The 17,732-nt window shown below is 41.1% G+C and overlaps 1 protein-coding gene and 1 long non-coding RNA gene across 6 annotated transcripts in view; one reads left to right on the forward strand and one right to left on the reverse strand.

The window, feature by feature from the left end:
• SEC24D (SEC24 homolog D, COPII coat complex component) overlaps positions 1–17,732 on the forward strand; it is a 173,416-nt gene that overhangs the window by 81,578 nt on the left and 74,106 nt on the right. For all 5 annotated transcript variants that reach the window (XM_059887854.1, XM_059887853.1, XM_024993483.2 and 2 more), the window contains 2 exons: positions 5,981–6,092; positions 16,505–16,632. In XM_059887854.1, the coding sequence (XP_059743837.1) occupies positions 5,981–6,092; positions 16,505–16,632 (240 nt within the window). The remainder of the gene's footprint in view (positions 1–5,980; positions 6,093–16,504; positions 16,633–17,732) is intronic.
• On the reverse strand, positions 12,772–15,323 carry LOC132345562 (uncharacterized). Its single transcript, XR_009495012.1, has 3 exons — positions 14,628–15,323; positions 13,784–13,877; positions 12,772–13,696 (listed from the first exon to the last, which is right to left on the reverse strand). It is a non-coding gene; the product is annotated as an uncharacterized lncRNA (long non-coding RNA).

Below are 17,732 nucleotides of genomic sequence, written 5' to 3' on the forward strand. Positions count from 1 at the left end.
TTAAACTAACTTTCCACCTACTCTGGTTAGGTGACGACAACTCGAGAAAGATGCATGCCATGCTTGCTGGTCTCACTTTGAATTCATAACCACTAAACGAAAGTGAACATTTAGTTGTGTTTTTCTAAAACCTGGCTGCGTGAAATACTAACTGGTGGAACATTTTAAATCACTGATGCCCTGCGACCAGCCCGCCACATTATGATTTAATTGTACTGGGCCTTGGGGTTTTTCAAAGTTTCTCTATAAATTCTAATGTGCAGCAAGTTTGGAGCCCATCACACACCTCAACTGACCCCCTTCCATTTCCCTGGATGACTGTCATTTCTTCTCTCTTGAAACTTCTGATACTACCTTTCCCTATTCTGACTCTTTAATGATCACCTTGCTTCTGAGAAAATAGAAGAAATGCAGAGAGACCCACTGCATGCTTCATTTCCGCGTCTCTCTGGGTCTGTGCCCGTTTGCCCCTCTTCCTGCTTAGTGTGAATAAGCTTGTCCATACTCCTAACCAGGGCTTGTCACCTCCACTTGTGCCCAGGAATCCATCCTTTACGGCCTTTCAAGAACAGCCTCCCAGAAAATGTTCGCTATATTAGAGTTCTCAAAAACAAAAACAACCACTAGGATATATGTCTCTATATGGAAATAAATTTATTTTAAAGAATTGGTTTGCTTGATTGTCGGGGACTGGCAAGACCAAAATCTGCTGGGCTGGCCAGCATGCTGGAGACACAGGAAGAGCTGATGTTGCAGCTGGAGTCTGAAGGTGTCTGGAAGCAAAATTCTCTCTTCCTCCGGGGACCTTGCTCTTTTTCTCTTCATCCTTCAACAGGTTGGATGAGGCCCACCCACTGCTTCACTCAAAGTCTACTGATTAAATTCTAATCATATATTTTTAAAAAATACCTTCACAGCAAGATCTGGACTGGTGTTTGTGCTGGGTACCGTGACCTAGCCACACACATACACACACACACACACACACACACACCCTGTTGTGTCCCAGGCCCTCCCTGCTCTTCTGCGTGGCATCAGTCACACTAGCCGCCTTTGTATTCCTCAGCCGGATGTCCTCCTGCTCTAGGCTTTTGCACATGCTGTCCCCTCTGCCTAGACCTCTTCCCCGACGCAGATGCAGAGCATGGCTCAGTTCTGCGTTTCCTTCATGTCCTGTTTGCTCATCCCTGAGCTCACTTGCACCCTTATCCACGTCGCTCGTATCCATAGCACTTATACCTCACATAGGGTGTATCTGATTTATGCATTTATCTCCTGTCTTCCAAACTAGAATGTCAGCTCCAAGAGGTCCAGGATTTGGTTTTGTTCACTAGTGCATCCCTAACACACAGAACAGGGCCTAGTACAGAGTATGCACTCACGTATTTGTTGAATGAATGTTAACAACGAAAGCACTAACCAGTATATGTTGTGATTTATTTCAGACTCCTAAAATATACACATACAAATCAGTCCAATAGTGTTTTTACCTTAAAACTAATGAAATACCAATGCCATATGGAACCTGTTTATATTCTTACTACCAAAGTAGAATGCTTTTGCTAACTAAATTAATTTTTCCTTCTGGAAAGAAAGATGTGAAATCATATTTTCTGATCTGTTGCATGCCAGTCCTGAGGTAAAGGCTCACTACACTTCCGGATGGTGGTCTTAATCCACGTTTTTGGAGTTGAGGACACTGGTATCACCATCAACTCTTCCTCACTCTCTAATCAGCGGGAGGATTATCCAGAATTTGAGCCCTGCCCGTCCCCCTCTTTCTCTAACCACGCCAGAGTGCAAATGGTTCTGCTTTAAGCACCTGCCTTCGTGGTGCCCATGCATCTTACTATCTTGCCTCCCTAATCTGTCTTGTTCCTTTATCTCAGGAAAATCACTTTCTTTTTTTTTTTCTCTTTCCTGATTCTATTTTATGACAGCAGAATACTCTATTCATAGCAGAGAAGTGTGAAAGCGATTCTAGTGGCACATCTTCTGGAGGAAAAAGAAATCCATAAACTTTGAAGTGGCATTAGCATTATCAGGCATTACTGTCAATCAAGCTGAAACCCTTGAAGAACAGAGGCACACTCAGAACCTCTATTGAGATTTCTCTGTTGTGCTTTATGTCTAAGCTGTTTTCCGAGAACGTGGATTTGAGGTTTAAATAAAAGCTCTATTTTTAATAACCAGAAAAAGAATATATACATATGAATCACTTTGCTGTTTACCTGAAACTAATACGATATTATAAATCAACTGTACTTCAACTTAAAAAAAAATCTCCTAACAGAAAAATAAAACCATTGCTTAATCCAATAAAAACTATATATTTAGAAATTACTAGAGCTATTGTATTTCTTACTGTCTTTGTAGTATTCTCGATCTCTTTGAAGTATTCTAGCAAAGATGTGTGTTTATTTAGAAGTGTATAATTATCACTGTCTTTGTTTCTTTGGAGGTAGTGCTTTGTAAGTTGCAAATGGCTAATTTAAAACAAACTTTCTGGAAGCATAGTCTATTTGGAGACTGAGAGCTATCTGTGTTCAATGTATAGATTATTGTGGTTTTTACCTCACTTTCATATTTGACACTTCATTGGTTGAAATGATGACAGTAAATGTTGATAATAGAAAAATTACTCCAGTTTTGAAGAAACCAGATGAGCCCTGTGGCTGAACTAGAGAGTGTGATTAGTGTTTTGGTTTTTCTGTTTGCTGCTTTTCTTGGCCCGTGTTAGCTTTCAGTCTCGTTTGTATCTTGCAGTAGTTGTGTTTGGAGCATGTTCAATACCCTTAATTGAATGAGAATTTATATCCTATGAAATTAAAAAGAAATGTGTGGATTTAAAAGCAGGCTAAGTCTATCTCTGATATGTTGTAGAAACCAATGATATCAATGCCAACTGGGGTATGGATTGGACGAGATGGGAGGGGAAATGGAGCAGGTAACGTTTCAGAGTTACCCGACAGTTTTAATATTAGTAGTAGTTTTTTTTTTAATTGAAATATAGTTGGTTTACAATATTGTGTTTCAAATATACAGCAAAGTGATTCAGTTATACATATTTTTCAGATTTTATTTTCCCATTGAATACAGTTCCCTGTGCTATACAGTAAATCCTGTTGTTTATTTTATATATAGTGACGTAGATATGTTAATCCCAAACTCCTAATTTATTTCCTACCCTTTCCTCTTTGGTAACCATAAATTTGTTTTCTGTGTCTGTTAGTTTGTTTCAGCTTTGTTAATAAATTCATGTGTATTATTTGTTAGATTCCACATTTAAGTGATATCATATATTTGTCTTTCTATCTTACTTCACTCAGTACGATAATCTCCCAAGTCTGTCCATGTTGCTGCAAATGGCAATAGTTCATTCTTTTTTATGGCGGAATAATATTTCGTTGTATATACAAGATCTTCTTTATTCATTCATCTGCTGGTAGACACTTAGATTGCTTCCCGTAGTCTTAGCTATTGTAAATAGTGCTGCTATGAACATTGGGGTGTGTTGTATCTTTTTAATTCATTTTTATCTTTTCCAGATATATGTACTCAGGGGTGGCATTACCATATCATATGGTAACTCTATTCTGAGTTTTTTGAGGAACCTCCACACTGTTTTCCATAGTAGCTTACCAATTATATTTCCACCAACCATATAGGAGGGTTCCTTTTTCTCCACACCCTCCCTGGCACTTATTGTATATAGACTTTTTGATAATGACCAGTGTGAGGTGATTTACCTCATTGTAGTTTTGATTTGCAGTTCTGTAAATAACTAGTGATGTTGAGCATATTTTCATGTGCCTGTTGGTCATCTGTGTGTCTTCTTTGGAGAAATATCTATTAACATTCAGATCTGTCCATTTTTTGATTGGCTTGTCTGTTTCTTTAATATTGAGCTGTATGAGCTGTTTGGACATTTTGGAAATTAGCCTCTTGTCAGTCACATTATTTGCAGTCCATAGGTTGTCTTTTTGTTTTATGTATGGTTTTCTTTTTTGTGCAAAAGCTTTTACGTTTGATTAGGCCCCATTTGTTTATTTTAGCTTTTATTTATTTTGCCTTGGGAGACTGAGCTAAGAAAATATTGCTACAATATATGTCTGAGAATGTTTTACCTATGTTTTCTTCTAGGAGTCTTATGGTGTCATGTCTTATATTTAAGTCTTTAAACAATTTTGAGTTTATTTGCATATGTGGTATGAAGAATTGTGCTAACTTTATTGATTTACATGAAGCTATCCAGTTTTCTCAGCACCTCTTTCTGAGAAGGCTGACTGTTCTTCATTGTATATTCTTGCTTCTCTTCTTGAAGATTTAATGGAAGGTAGGTGTGGGGATTTATTCCTGGCTCTGTTCTGTTCCATTCATCCAGGTATGGTTTTGTGCCAGCACCACGCTGTTTTGATTATAGTAGCTTCATAGTGTTGTCTGAAGTCTGAGAGAGTTACGCTTCCTGCTTTGTTCTTTTTCCTCAGGATTGCCTTTGGTAATTCTGGGTCCTTTGTGGTTCCATATAAATTTTATGATTATTTCTTCTACTTCTGTGAAAAATGCCATGGGCAATATGATAAGGATCACATAAATCTGTAGATTGCCTTGGGTAGTATGACCATTTTAACAATAGTAACTCTTCCAATCCAAGAGATGGGATGTCTTTCCATTTCCCTTTGTCTTTCTAATGTTTCATTGTTAAAGAAATGTAGCAGATTTCTGTATATTAATCTTGTACTCTGCTGCCTTCCTGGGTTCATTTGTTAGTTCTGGTAGTGTTGGTTTGGAGTGTTTAGGGTTTTCTGTATAGCATATCATGTCATCTGCATATAGTAACACTTTTACCTCCCAGGGGCACAGGGCCTGTGCTGACTCCTCCCCACCCTCATCCTTTCCTACTACCGAGTTACAAGGGGGATCGTTCCTGCAGCTTTGGTTGTATAAGAGATCTTCTGCCAGCTTTCAGTTAGTGCTCTCTGAGAATTCTTCCACGTGTAGATGTATTTTTGATGTGTGTGGGAGGGGTTGAGCTCCACGTCCTTCTACTCTGCCATCTTGATCTCCCTTCACATTAATAGTGTCTTTAAACTGCATGTCCTCCAATGTAAATATTCCATTCTGAACACTCATCTCATTTTTCCCATTTCCCCTCTAAATTTTTATTCTTTTCTTTTTTTTTTAGTTTCTTGTCACTTTTATCCTGTAAGAAAGAAGTGAGGGCAGGGAGAAGATAAAGAGGAAGAGAACTATCCTTTTATTATTAGAATTCCTTGCAACTAGTCCCTGGACAGTTACAACAGAAGAATAATATTTTGTGCCTATATCTTAATCAATAAATGTTTTAGTAGAGAAATACAAGGTATTTCCAAAGTAGAGGACAAAACTTTGGGACTTTTCTTTCTTCTCGTCTCTATATGGTAGGCAAAAACCATATGGGAACACTTGATATTGTTTGTTTCTTATGTCTCAAGGAGCAGGGATATGGTGGGGGAAACTTGAAAGGCAAATTAAAGATTAAGAGGGACTTGAAGAGAAAGTCAGGGCTTCTTTAAGTTATACGTTGTAAATCATTTCTTCTGAATTTAACTGTTTTTAGCTTTTTAGAGTTTTCTTTAACTGCAGAAAGTATTTTATTTTTTTTAAACGTTATTTTCAATTTCTTCTCCAGTGAGAATCCTTTCCCAAAGAACTCTTACCTGTGATCCCAAGAAACAAACTGAATAAAAATAGATTTCCCTGAAAGATCAGAGTTGGAGCTCAAGAGTATTATAGAATAGAATTTGGAAGCTACTAGCTTAAGGTTGTGCAAATAAACAAAAGTGAGGTTGAAGATATGATGGATTCTCAGTGAGAGTTTGATTTGAAATCAGCTTAAAGAATTCAAAAAATGCCTGTGCGTGCGTGTGTGTATATAAGGCGAGGGAAATGTTGAGAAGTCTAAACTGGCTTTAACTTGCCCTTGATCTCTTACTTACAGATCCAGGTGATCGAGAGTGACAGAGCCACCAGAGGGGGACAAGTTTATGCCACCAACGCCAGAGGCCAGATCCCTCCACTGGTCACTACAGACTGTGTGATACAAGACCAAGGTATTCTTCTCTCAGTTACCTTTCTGATTGAGCTCTTAGTATTTCTCACCTTTTTTTTTTTTTTTTAAAAGCAAATGCACGGAGACCCTCCAATAATGGTTTCACTGACGGGCCACCCCTTTATAGCTGGTAACAAGAACTAATTTGTCATTAATCAAATATGGAGAAGGCACTGTCAGCTGAGTTCTTGTCGAAATGTACAAGTTTAAGAAAATTTTAAATTTTAATTTATGGGTTTAAATGTGTTCATGCCCTACTTTGGTTTATTTACTACAGTTGGAACCTGGCAGGATGGCGTGAGCAGACGGTAGAGAATTAAATATTTGACTTAATTAAGCCAGCAGACTTGGTTCTAGCCCCAGTGACATTTCTAAAATAAGTCCTTTAGTTTTGGGCTCTGGTTTCCCATTTTAAAACTGGATGAGGAGAGGCTGAGCTCTGTCTCTACTGACTCTTATCCCAGGTTTGCTATCAGTTTCATGTTTCTGTTAGACTTTGTCCACGTTTAATCAGGGAATGTATTATTCTGTTTATGGCAAGTTAAAATACAGCCTGATGCAGTGTGCCACCTCAGATTCTGAATTTAGTGGAGTATATACTCGGTTCTAGAAATACAGCATTAGTACACAAGCAGGCGTGTCATCTCATCTCAGAGTTGCTGAGTCAGCCAGTCTCCTGGTGCGACTCCCCTCTCGTGAGTCCATCCTGTGTTCTGCCTTCAGCACGGTCCTTTCGGAGCTTGCAGCACCGTGAGGCAGAAAGAGCTCGGATTGGGAGTTTGGCACGCCTGCATGCAGACCCAGGTTCTCTTCCTTACTGTCCTGAGCTTTGCTCATCCCACCTCTTTGAACCTCAGCGTTGCCCTCTGTAAGATGTGGGGACTAAGACCTGCCCTGCAGGGCCAGTGTGAGGATTGGGGGTGACTCTGTGTGCTGCGTGTGTCTGTGTCTGTACGCTTGCCTTGTTGTTCAGCCACTAAGTTGTGTCCAACTCTTTGTGACCCCGTGGACTGCAGCACACCAGACTTCCCTGTCCTTCACCATCTCCTAGAGCTTGCTCAGACTCATGTGCATTGAGTTGATGATGCCATCCAACCATCTCATCCTCTGTTGCCCCCTTCTCCTCCCGCCTTCTATCTTTCCCAGCATCAGGGTCTTTTTCAATGAGTCAGCTCTTTGCATCAGGTGGCCAAAGTATTGGAGCTTCAGCATCAGTCCTTCCAATGAATATTCAGGATTGATTTCCTTCAGGACTGACTGGTGTGCATGCATGGAAGTATCTTTATATGTATGTGGGGTCTTGACCTGTAGAACGGGTTGATATAGATTACAGATGATGTTACTGTTAGAGATACTACTATTAAAACAGACTTCAGATTACTTAATTTCCTCTACTAAAAGTGATTTGTTCCTGATTACTTACAGAATCCATTCAAACTTGTTAAATGAATTCATATTTATTCAGTACTTGAGACCTGGTGGGTTGCTGCTAAGTCACTTCAGTCGTGTCCTCCTCTGTGTGACCCCATAGACGGCAGCCCACCAGGCTCCCCCATCCCATATGAAGTTGCTGATTTTTTCTGTTTTGTTGACCAACAAAAATGGCAGTTTCATTTCAGCCTAATAGTAAGTGTTACATTTGTATTTTTTAATATTTTAGTTGGAGGCTCTTTACAGGCCTAATGAATATTCCTTACCAGCCTCATCTCTCACCTGTTTCTTTACATCTGCCTCAGCCATACTAAACTCACCCCCTTCCGCTCATGTCACCGATTCTCACTTTGTGCTATTATCTCTGCAACAGATTAGTACTGTTTTTGTTCACCATTGTACCCTAGAAATTCACCTGGTATCTAGAATATAATGGTCACCCAACAAATGTTTATTGAACAAATGTACTTGGTATATATAACTCTAACCCTTTTCGTTGGGAAATTCTTAGTTCTTCCAAACTCACTTTAATTTTCCCTGAGAAAGCTCCTCTAATTTCTTCCCCCACAGTGCTTCATAGACACTCCTATTATAACCCTGTTCCATTAAATTTTACTGTGGTTTGGGTCATCTTTCCTACAAGGCTATGAGCTACTTAGAGCAGGATCATACTTGTTTGTTCATTCATTCACTTAGTCATTCAGCAAATATTCAGTACCTGTTACCATTGTGGTTAATATTTATTAAGTGTTTGCTATGCATAAAGATGTCTTCTAAATACTTTATGTGTATTAATTCATTTAATCCTCCCTGTAACTTACTGAGATAGGCATTAATCTCATCTTCATTTTACAGAATGTGAAACCAAAGCACAGAATGCTTAGGTAATTTACCAAGATACTCAGCTAATGGGAAGCAAAGCTAGAATTTGAATCCCAGCATTCTGATGCTAGAATCCATGCTCTTAACTACTCACCTACTGCCTCAATTCAGAAGTAAAAGACACAGTGCTGTTCTTTTCTTTCCTTTGTTTGGCTATGCCTGCAACATGTAGGATCTCAGTTCCCTGACCTGGGATCAAACCTCTACCCCCTGCACTGGGAGCACAGACTCTTAACCACTGGGCCGCCGGGAGAGCCCCGTGGTCTTATTCTTAGATGAGTGCATGATCTGGCAGGGAAAAGATATAACTAAATATTAACATTATAATATTATGGTAATATTATAAGGGTAAAATGAATTTTGCTGTGGGAACTTAGACATGCGGTAACTAGCCCAGCCTGTGCAGCTAGAGTGGGACCAACTAAGCTGAGCCTCAAGTGAGCAGGTGTGGACCAGAACACAGGTGGGGAGTTCTGGAGAGGAGAAGGTCGGCAGCCAGCAGAGACGGCTGTGCTGAGGTCTGGCAGTGGGAGAGCACGCATGTGTTAAGGAGCAACACCTGCAGGGTTTTTTTTTTTTTTTTTTTAACATAGAGGTCATTTTTAAAAATTGTGGTTAAATACACATAAAATAAAATTTGCTGTGTTAATAATTTTAAGTATACAGTTCACAGTGTTGTGCAACCATCATGATTATCCATTTCCAGAACTTTTTCATCAATCTACACTGAAACTCTCTACCCGATAAACCACTGCTCCCCACTCCTCCACTCTGCCAGTCCCTGGGGTCTTCTGTTTTACTTTCTGTCTCTCTGAATGTTTTACTTTCTGTCTCTGAATTTGCCTAGTCTAGATGCCTCGTGTAAGTGGATTGTATAATATTTGTCCTTTTGTGTCTGGCTTATCTCACTTAGCATAATGTTGTCAAAGTTTGTCCATGTCGTAGCGTGTATCAGAAGTTCATTCCTTTTTAAGGCTGAGGGATCCTCACTCTTATGTATATACTGCCTTTTGTTTATCCATTCGTCTTTTGAAGGACATTTGGGTTGTTTCCATCTTTTGACTACAGTGCACAGCTGTAGCCATGAACACTGGTATACACGCATCTCTGTGAGTCCCTCCTTCAGCTCTCTCGGGTGTATGTCTAGGAGTGGCACTGCTGGGTCATATAGTCCATATAGGGGAAGCATAGGAGGACAGAGTGGAAGGAGGAGGAAGGAGGTGGCGAGGTCTGGATTATCATCAGCTCTCCACAGCCTGCAGCCCAGCCCTTGGCAAGAACAGAGAGCTGCCTGGCATGGAGAGAGAGCCCTGCAGTTGGGCAAGTCACACCCGTTTGCTGTGAAGCCCCTTTCTCTGGCTGATTTGCTGTTACATATTAGTAGACTTTTTAAAATTTTATTTTTTTAATTGAAGTTAAATTGATTTACAGTATCATGTTAGATCCAAGTGTAGAGCAGAATGACTCAGTTTTATATATATATTCTTTTTCAGATTCTTTTCCATTATAGTTTATTACAAAATATTGAGCATACTTCCCTGTGCCATACAGTAGGTCCTCATTGATTATTTTATATATAGTGGTATGTACATATTACCTCCAACTTCCTAATTATCCCTCGGCACTCCCTTTCTCCTTTGGTAGCCATTAGTTTGTTTTCTATGTCTGTGATTCTGTTTCTGTTTTATAAATAAGTTGACTTGTGTCATATTTTAGATTCCACATATCAGTGACATTATATAATATTTGTATCTGACTTAACTTCACTTAATATAATCTCTGGGTCCATCCATGTTGCTGCAAATGGCATTATTTCTTTTTTATGGCTGAGTAATATTCCATTATTAAGTTATATATATGTACCACATCTTTATCCACTCATCTGTTAATGGACATTTGGCTTGCTTCATGTCTTGGCTGTTATAACGAGTGCTGCAGTGAGCATTGGGGTGCATGTATCTTTTTGAATTAGTTTTCATCTTTTCCAGATATGTACTCAAGAGGGACATCAGTGGGCCAAGTGGTAACTCTAGTTTTAGTTTTTAAAGGAATCTTCATACTATTCTCCATAATGACTGTACCAGTTATATTCCCACCAACAGAGTAGAGGGTTCCCTTTTCTCCATATCCTCTTTAGCATTTATTATTTGTAGACTTTTTAATATGGCCTTTCTGACTGGTGTGAGGTGACACCTCATTATAGTTCTGTTGTGCATTTCTCTAATAATTAGTGATGTTGAGCATCTTTTCATGTGGGCTTTTAGCCACCTGTCTGTCTGTCTGTGGAGAAATGTCTGTTTAGATCTTCTGCCCATATTTTGATGAGGTTGTTTGTTTTTGTGATATTGAGCTGTATGAGCGGTTTGTGTATTTTGGAGATTAATCCCTGTTGGTTGCATTGTCTGCAAATATTTTCTCTCTTTCTGTAGGTTATCTTTTTGTTTTGTTTATGGGTTCCTTTGTTGTACAAAAACTTTTCAGTTTAATTAGGTTCTATTTATTTTTTTGTTTTTATTTCCAGTACTGTAGGAGGCAGATCCAAAAAAATATTGCTGCAATTTATGTCAAAGAGCATTCTGCCCATATTTTCCTCTAGGAGTTTTATAGTTAGTGTTCAATCTTACATTTATTGATAGGTCTTTAACCCCTTTTGAGTTTATTTTCCTGTTTAGTGTTAGAGGATGTTCTACTTTCATTCTTTTCCATGTAGCTGTCCAGTTTCCCTAGCACGACTTTTTTCAGATAGTTTTTATTGATTGGTCTGTGGCTCTGCGGGGTCTCCATCACTGCGAGGTTTCTCTCTGTGGCTGGGACGGGGGGCTGCTCTCTGGCTGCGGTCCGCGGGCTTGTCACTGCCATGCTTCTCTGGGTGTGGTGCACAGGCGTCAGCAGTTGCAGCTCCCGGGCTCTAGAGCGCAGGCTCGGTTGTGGCACATAGCATCTTCCCGGACCAGGGATCGAACCTGTGTCTCCTGCATTGGCAGGTGGGTTCTTTACCACTGAGCCACCAGGGAACTCCCCGAGCACCACTTACTGAAGAGACTGCCTTTTCTTCATTGTATATTCTTGACTCCTTTGTCATAGATAAATTGACCCTAGGTGTGTGGTTTTATTTCTGGACATTAGTAGTCTTTCTAGTATGAAGCCCATGGGTCTCAGAGACATAGAAATTCACAGATGTAAGTGTCGAGACTGAAGGAACCTTGGACTTCATCTGCCCTGCTCTCTCACTTTGCAGATGTGAGTGCACTGAGGTCCTGGTAAGTTAAGTGATTCGCCCAGGACTGCACAGCTGGTTAGCAGAGAAGCCAATAAAGAGGCACACCTGCTTTAAGAATATCACTTCTTTGCCTTTGGCTGCAGGATCTGATTTAAGACTCCGTTTCTCCCTTGATTCTGTGCTTCTGCCTGTCCCGCAAGGTCCTATTCAAGCAGTGCATCCCTTGTTTAGTCACCTGTGACCCGTGTGTAAAACTCATTGCCTCCCTTGGGCCACTGTGTAATCAATTTTGTCTTCTGTGATTCTTGCCTGCCATTTTGCAATTGTCTGCTTTATTTGTTTATTGTTGGCTTTGTTGCTCTTCATCGCTGTGTGGGCTTTTGTCTGGTTGTGGTGAGTGGGGGCTACCCTCCAGGTGCAGTGCGTGGGCTGCTAACTGCAGTGACTGCTCTTGTTGCAGAGTGCAGGCCGTTGGGCAGGTGGACTCGGGAGTTGTAACTCCTGGGCTCTAGAGGACAGGCTCTGTGGCATGTGGGGTCTTCCCACATCAGGGACTGAACCTGTGTCTCCTGCATTGGCAGGTGGGTTCTTTACCACTGAGTCACCAGGGATGCCCCCAATTATCTGCTTTATTATCATTTTCTTCTACCAGACCTTAAAGCCAGTGGCTTCACCCTCTCCTGCCTCTAAGCCTCTAACTTGGGGATTACCTTCATAAATATTTGTTGAATGAATAAATTACTGAATGTTTTTTAGTCAGTTTATCCCATAAGTTTCTTTATTAAGCAGATCAAGGGATTTTGGATCTTAATTACCAAGGTTGCTAAATTATCTGCTATAAACATGCCTTTCATGCCCCATTTTGCATACCTGCTTAAGAAATAAATTCTTCATTGCTTTTTAAAAATTTATTGTTGGTGTGCATTAGCTTCTTGTAACAAGTTTGTTTAGTCACCTTCATGAACTTGTTCATATGCATATTTCATAGTAAAAAATAAGATTTTTAAAGTTAACAAATGCTCAAATTCAATGTATTACTAAAATGTTAACTAGTGAAAGTTGAGTACAATGAACAAATGAACAATTAAAATACACTTTAAAATATTCAGAAATTCTTATTTCCCACTATGTATAACATTGTGTGATAATGAGGAGGAAGGTTTTATTTAAGTTATATGAAATATACAATAATAAGGGTTCAAGCATGTTTACATTTATTACCTAATATTTATTTTTCTTCTATTCCTGATGTCAAAACTCATGTTTTACCCTGTGTTAGTATTCACTTGGACTCTACCTGTCTCTGATCTTTCTTCCTGCTCCCAGAAGCTATCTGAATAATTTTCTTCGGGTATTTATTTGATCATATGGGTGGCTCAGTGGTAAAGAATCCACCTGACAATGCAGGAATCACCGGAGACGCAGGTTGGATCCCTGGGTCAGGAAGATCCCCTGGAGGAGGAAATGGCAGCCCACTCCAGTGTTCTTGCCTGGGAAATCCTATGGACAGGGGACCCTGGCAGGCTGCAGACCATGGGGTCACAAAGAGCAGGACAGAGCTGAGCACACACACATGCATTGCTGGAAAATGTCCCATCATTGCCCAAGGGAAAACAGGATTGGTCTGAACTCTTGTCCAAACTCACAGTTTCATGACCTGGACCCAGCTGGTCTGGGACGTAGGAGAGACTGTGATAGGTTCTAATACCCCTTTTGTCACTTCTAACCCTTTGACTTTGGTAAGTCACTTAACCTCCCAGTGTCTCAGTTTACTCCTCTGTAAAACGGGGTCATAGGGTATCAGTGTCATAGGCAATTGTGAGACTAAATTGAATTTACATATAGCAATCTTAGAATGGTGCCTAATCCATTGGCATTGATTGTTATTATCCTTGTTGCTAGTGCCACATTTCTCCCCTTTATCAGACTCTCTGCAGCAGGGCCCCCAAACTGGATTCAGCCTACAGACACGTTAATTTGTTATACAGAATAATTTATTTCTGTTTGAATTAGTTGCCATTATATAAAAATCAAAATTTTTAGGTAAAAATCCAGATTTCTGTCTGGTCCCCCTAAAATGTAAAATGTGTAAATAATAGATTAAATATGAAAGGAAGCTCAGCTTCTCGGGTCCAGCCTTCCCCTCGTTCCCGACCCACCTGTGCAGTGAGGAGTGGCCAGAGAAAGGATGAGAGGTTGCAGACCCGGCAGAGTGACCGCTCATCCTTCTTTCAGCTGCTTACGTCCTCCTTTCTGAGAAAAGCACACAATCAGAAGAGAACTTCTGTGGAGTCCCACCATCGCATCAGCCCCCATTCATCATATGTCCTTGTACTCTGCCTTCAGACTCTTGGCCATAAATGTGCTGCAGTTGAAATCTCCTACTGTGTGCCACTCAAGTGCACTGCTACCCTAAGTCTCCCCCCTCTCTCTTACGTCTTTAACATTTCTCTTTCTTTTACAAAGCCTTCCCCTATCTTAAACAGTGTTTTCTCGATCCACCTCCTTTACAAACTCCCCCCTTTCTTTGCTCTTGGGTGATCCTCCGTGCAGGGCAGCAAAGGAGACAGAGATGTGAAGAACAGACCTTTGGACGCAGCGGGAGGAGAGGGTGGGATGATTTGAGAGAATAGTGTTCAAACACACATATCACCGCATGTGAAACGGATAAGCAGTGCGGCTTTGCTGTGTGATGGAAGGCACACAAGCTCGTGCCTTCTGCAGCCTGGGGGCGCAGTGGCACTGGGATACCTGTGGCCGACTCGTATTGATGTGTGGCAGAGGTCATCATGGTATTGTAAAGTAATCATCCGCCAATTAAAGTAAATATATTAAAAACCTTGAAAGGATTATTGCGTATTCAGCACCTGCCTCTCTCTCCTAAACTCACTGTGAGCAGCCTCCCTACCCTCCTCCTCCTCACCCCACCATCCCATCAAAAGTCTCTCCCCCGGCTCTCCAGCCCCCCTCCAGCCCACAGTCATGTTGACCTGGTGTCAGCACCTGCACAGACGGTCCTGCCTCTTCCTTGATGTACTTTCTTCACCTCCAGCACCCCAGACTCCCTCGTTTGTACACTTCTTGGTCCTTCTGCTGGTTTCTCCTTGTCTCCTGGCTTCTTTATGTCAGAGGACTCAGGGCTCAGTCCTCACTCCTCTCTTCTCTGGCCACTTTGTGGTTTTTAATCTAGTTTCCTGGCTTCGAATATTGTTTATATGCCCAGAACTCCCAAATGTGTCTCTCCAGCTCAGCTTTCATCCCAGCGCCAAGACTTTGTGTGTTTGACTGTTTACTCAGCATCACTGCTTGATCACCTAATAGATTTCCCAGATGGACATGCCTGGAGCCAGATTCCCGGTTTTCACCCACGGGCTCAAAAAAAAACCCCTTCCCTTCCCGGAGCCTTTCTCTGGTCAGTTCGTGGCAGCTTCATGCTTCTGATTCCTCAGGCTGAAAACTTCGGAGTCACCTGCGTTGAGCTGATTTGGTCTCTGTGACGTCTCTGAATTCCTCCCTAGCTGCCCCAGGCGCCTCATCCCAGCCTCACTGGCCTCCTGATGTTCCTCTGCCAGCCCAGGCTCGCCCTGTCCCGACACCTGAGGGCAAATCCCTTCCCACTTTGGGACCTTTGCTCCAGTGATGCCTTTTGAAGAAGACCAAATCTGTAACTGTTTAAAATTGCAGTCTTTCCCCACTGTGGTACCCCTCCCCCAGAGGTGCTTTTTCCCATAACATTTGTCATCTTCTAAGGTCCTGTGTAATTTATTGGGTTTTTTTAGTTTATGTTCCTCTGCAAGAACATAAACTCTACAAGGGAGCACCTAGGACTGTATCTAAAAGACAATCAATACACACTTGTTTGATAATTATGTTCTTTTGTCCAAAATATATTGTGATTTGATTGTTAAGTTTATTTTAGATAAGTTATTCTAGTGATTTAGAAATATTCATGCCATGGATATTGGGTTTCTTTAATTTCTTTTTAATTGGAGGATAATTGCTTTATAATGCTGTATTGGTTTCTACCATAAGTATACATATATCCCCGCCCTCTTGCACCTTCTTCCCACTCCCCCATCCCACCCCCTAGGTTTTCACAGAGCACTGGGGTGAGCCCCTGTGTTATGCGGCAGCTTTCCACTGGCTGTCTGTTTCATGCATAGTGATGTATGTATCCCAGTGCTACGCTCCAAATCTGCTCCTCCCTCTCCTTCCCTCACTGGGTCCGCAAGTCTGTTCTATGTGTCTCTGTTCCTGCCCTGCAAATAAGCTCATCAGTGCCATTCCCATGGGTATTGTTTTAATACTCATGCATGCTGTGAAAAAAATATTTGGTCAGGAAACTTGGTGTATTTTAAAAATAGATTTGGGTGTTTTAAAAATTGTTTCTATTATAAATAGAATTTTAATTTCTAAATTGAATTACAAGTTAAGGAGGAGAACATGGTCAAAGGGAATTCTATTTGACACAGTATAACTAGCTGATATGAAATGGTATACAAATGGCTTACCTTTCTCATAACGGATGTGTTGATAGGAGAGGATGAAGAAGGAATTTTATTCTTATGTTTTGTGTCTTTGCTTTACTTTTCCCATTGAATCTAAATACCTCTCAAGTCTCTTGAGTGGCTGTGTTAATACCCTGCTTATGGAAAATAATACTTTAAAATCTTTTACATTTTTGCAGCAGTATTTAGTGTCTTATTTTACAAGAAACTATAGTGTGCTTAGAGTATAGATCATCAAATTATACAGTGCTCCTTTTTATTTTTTAGAAATCACGAAGCTTTACAAATAAGGCAATGCATTGCCTGGACGTGCCTTTATAAATATTTAAATATACAGGGCAGGTTGTGAGTCTGCACCATTGACCGTTTCAGGCAATGCCAGTCCCCGGTACATCCGCTGCACCACGTACTGCTTTCCCTGCACGTCAGATATGGCCAAGCAAGCTCAGATCCCGTTAGCCGCCATCATCAAGCCCTTTGCCACAATCCCTTCGAATGAGGTAAGTGATGAAAATAGTAATTCAGTAATTTAATAACTCTAAAATTCCTCTTTTGTCATTATTTTCCTGTATATTTTTCTGTATCATAAACAGAAAACTGGAGCACGAAAAACATGTAGTCATTCAATTCATTAAGTAAACCAAGAACTGACCATATAGCACAGGGAACTCTGCTTAATGCTCTGTGGTGACTTAAATGGGAAGAAAACCCAAAAACGAGGGGATGTGTGTGTGTATATATACATATATATAGCTGACTCACTTGGCTGTACCACAGAAACTAACGCAATATTATGAGGCAACTAAACTCCAAATTTTTAAAAAGTAAGTTTAAGAAGAAAGAGAAAAAAATCTGATAAACTGTGTTTTTTTGGCATCCTGTATTCCAAACACAGATGGGCTAGGTCTGTTTTTGGCCTATTGTAACAGTGCACATGAGCTGTAGCCTGCCAGACTCCTCTGTCCATGGAATTCTCCAGGGAAGAATACTGGAGTGGGTAGCCAGCCGTTCGCTTCTCCAGGGGATCTTCCCAACCCAGGGATCGAACCCAGGTCTCCTGCATTGCAGGCGGATGTTTTACCAGCTGAGCTACCAGGGAAGCCCCTGGTTTGTGTCATTGGAAAAGTCCCTGATTCTGGGAAAGATTGAGGACAGAAGGAGAAGAGGGCATCAGAGAATGAGATGGCCTGATGGCATCACTGATGCAATGGACATGAACTTGGGCAAACTTTGGGGATGGTGAGGGACAGAGAAGCCTGGCATGCCCAGTCCATGGGATTGCAGAGAGTCGGACACAACTGGTGACTCAACAACAACAACAGCAATGCACATATACAGGAAATACAGACTGTCAGAAAATGACAGATACCCAAACCTCTTGTGAAGTCTTTACGCCCTAGCTCAGTACTGCAGCATCGAGGTGCTCTGGCAAAAGGAAGATAATGCAGGCTGAGGTCCTTGGTCTTACTACATCTGCTTTAGTAATCACTGGGCCAGGATTCTTATAAGCCCCTGTCTAAACTCAGCAGGCGGAGAAGGCAATGGCACCCCACTCCAGTACTCTTGCCTGGAAAATCCCGTGGACAGAGGAGCCTGGTAG

Source organism: Bos taurus, chromosome 6 (assembly GCF_002263795.3).
Source record: "Bos taurus isolate L1 Dominette 01449 registration number 42190680 breed Hereford chromosome 6, ARS-UCD2.0, whole genome shotgun sequence".
NCBI classification, from domain to species: domain Eukaryota; kingdom Metazoa; phylum Chordata; class Mammalia; order Artiodactyla; family Bovidae; genus Bos; species Bos taurus.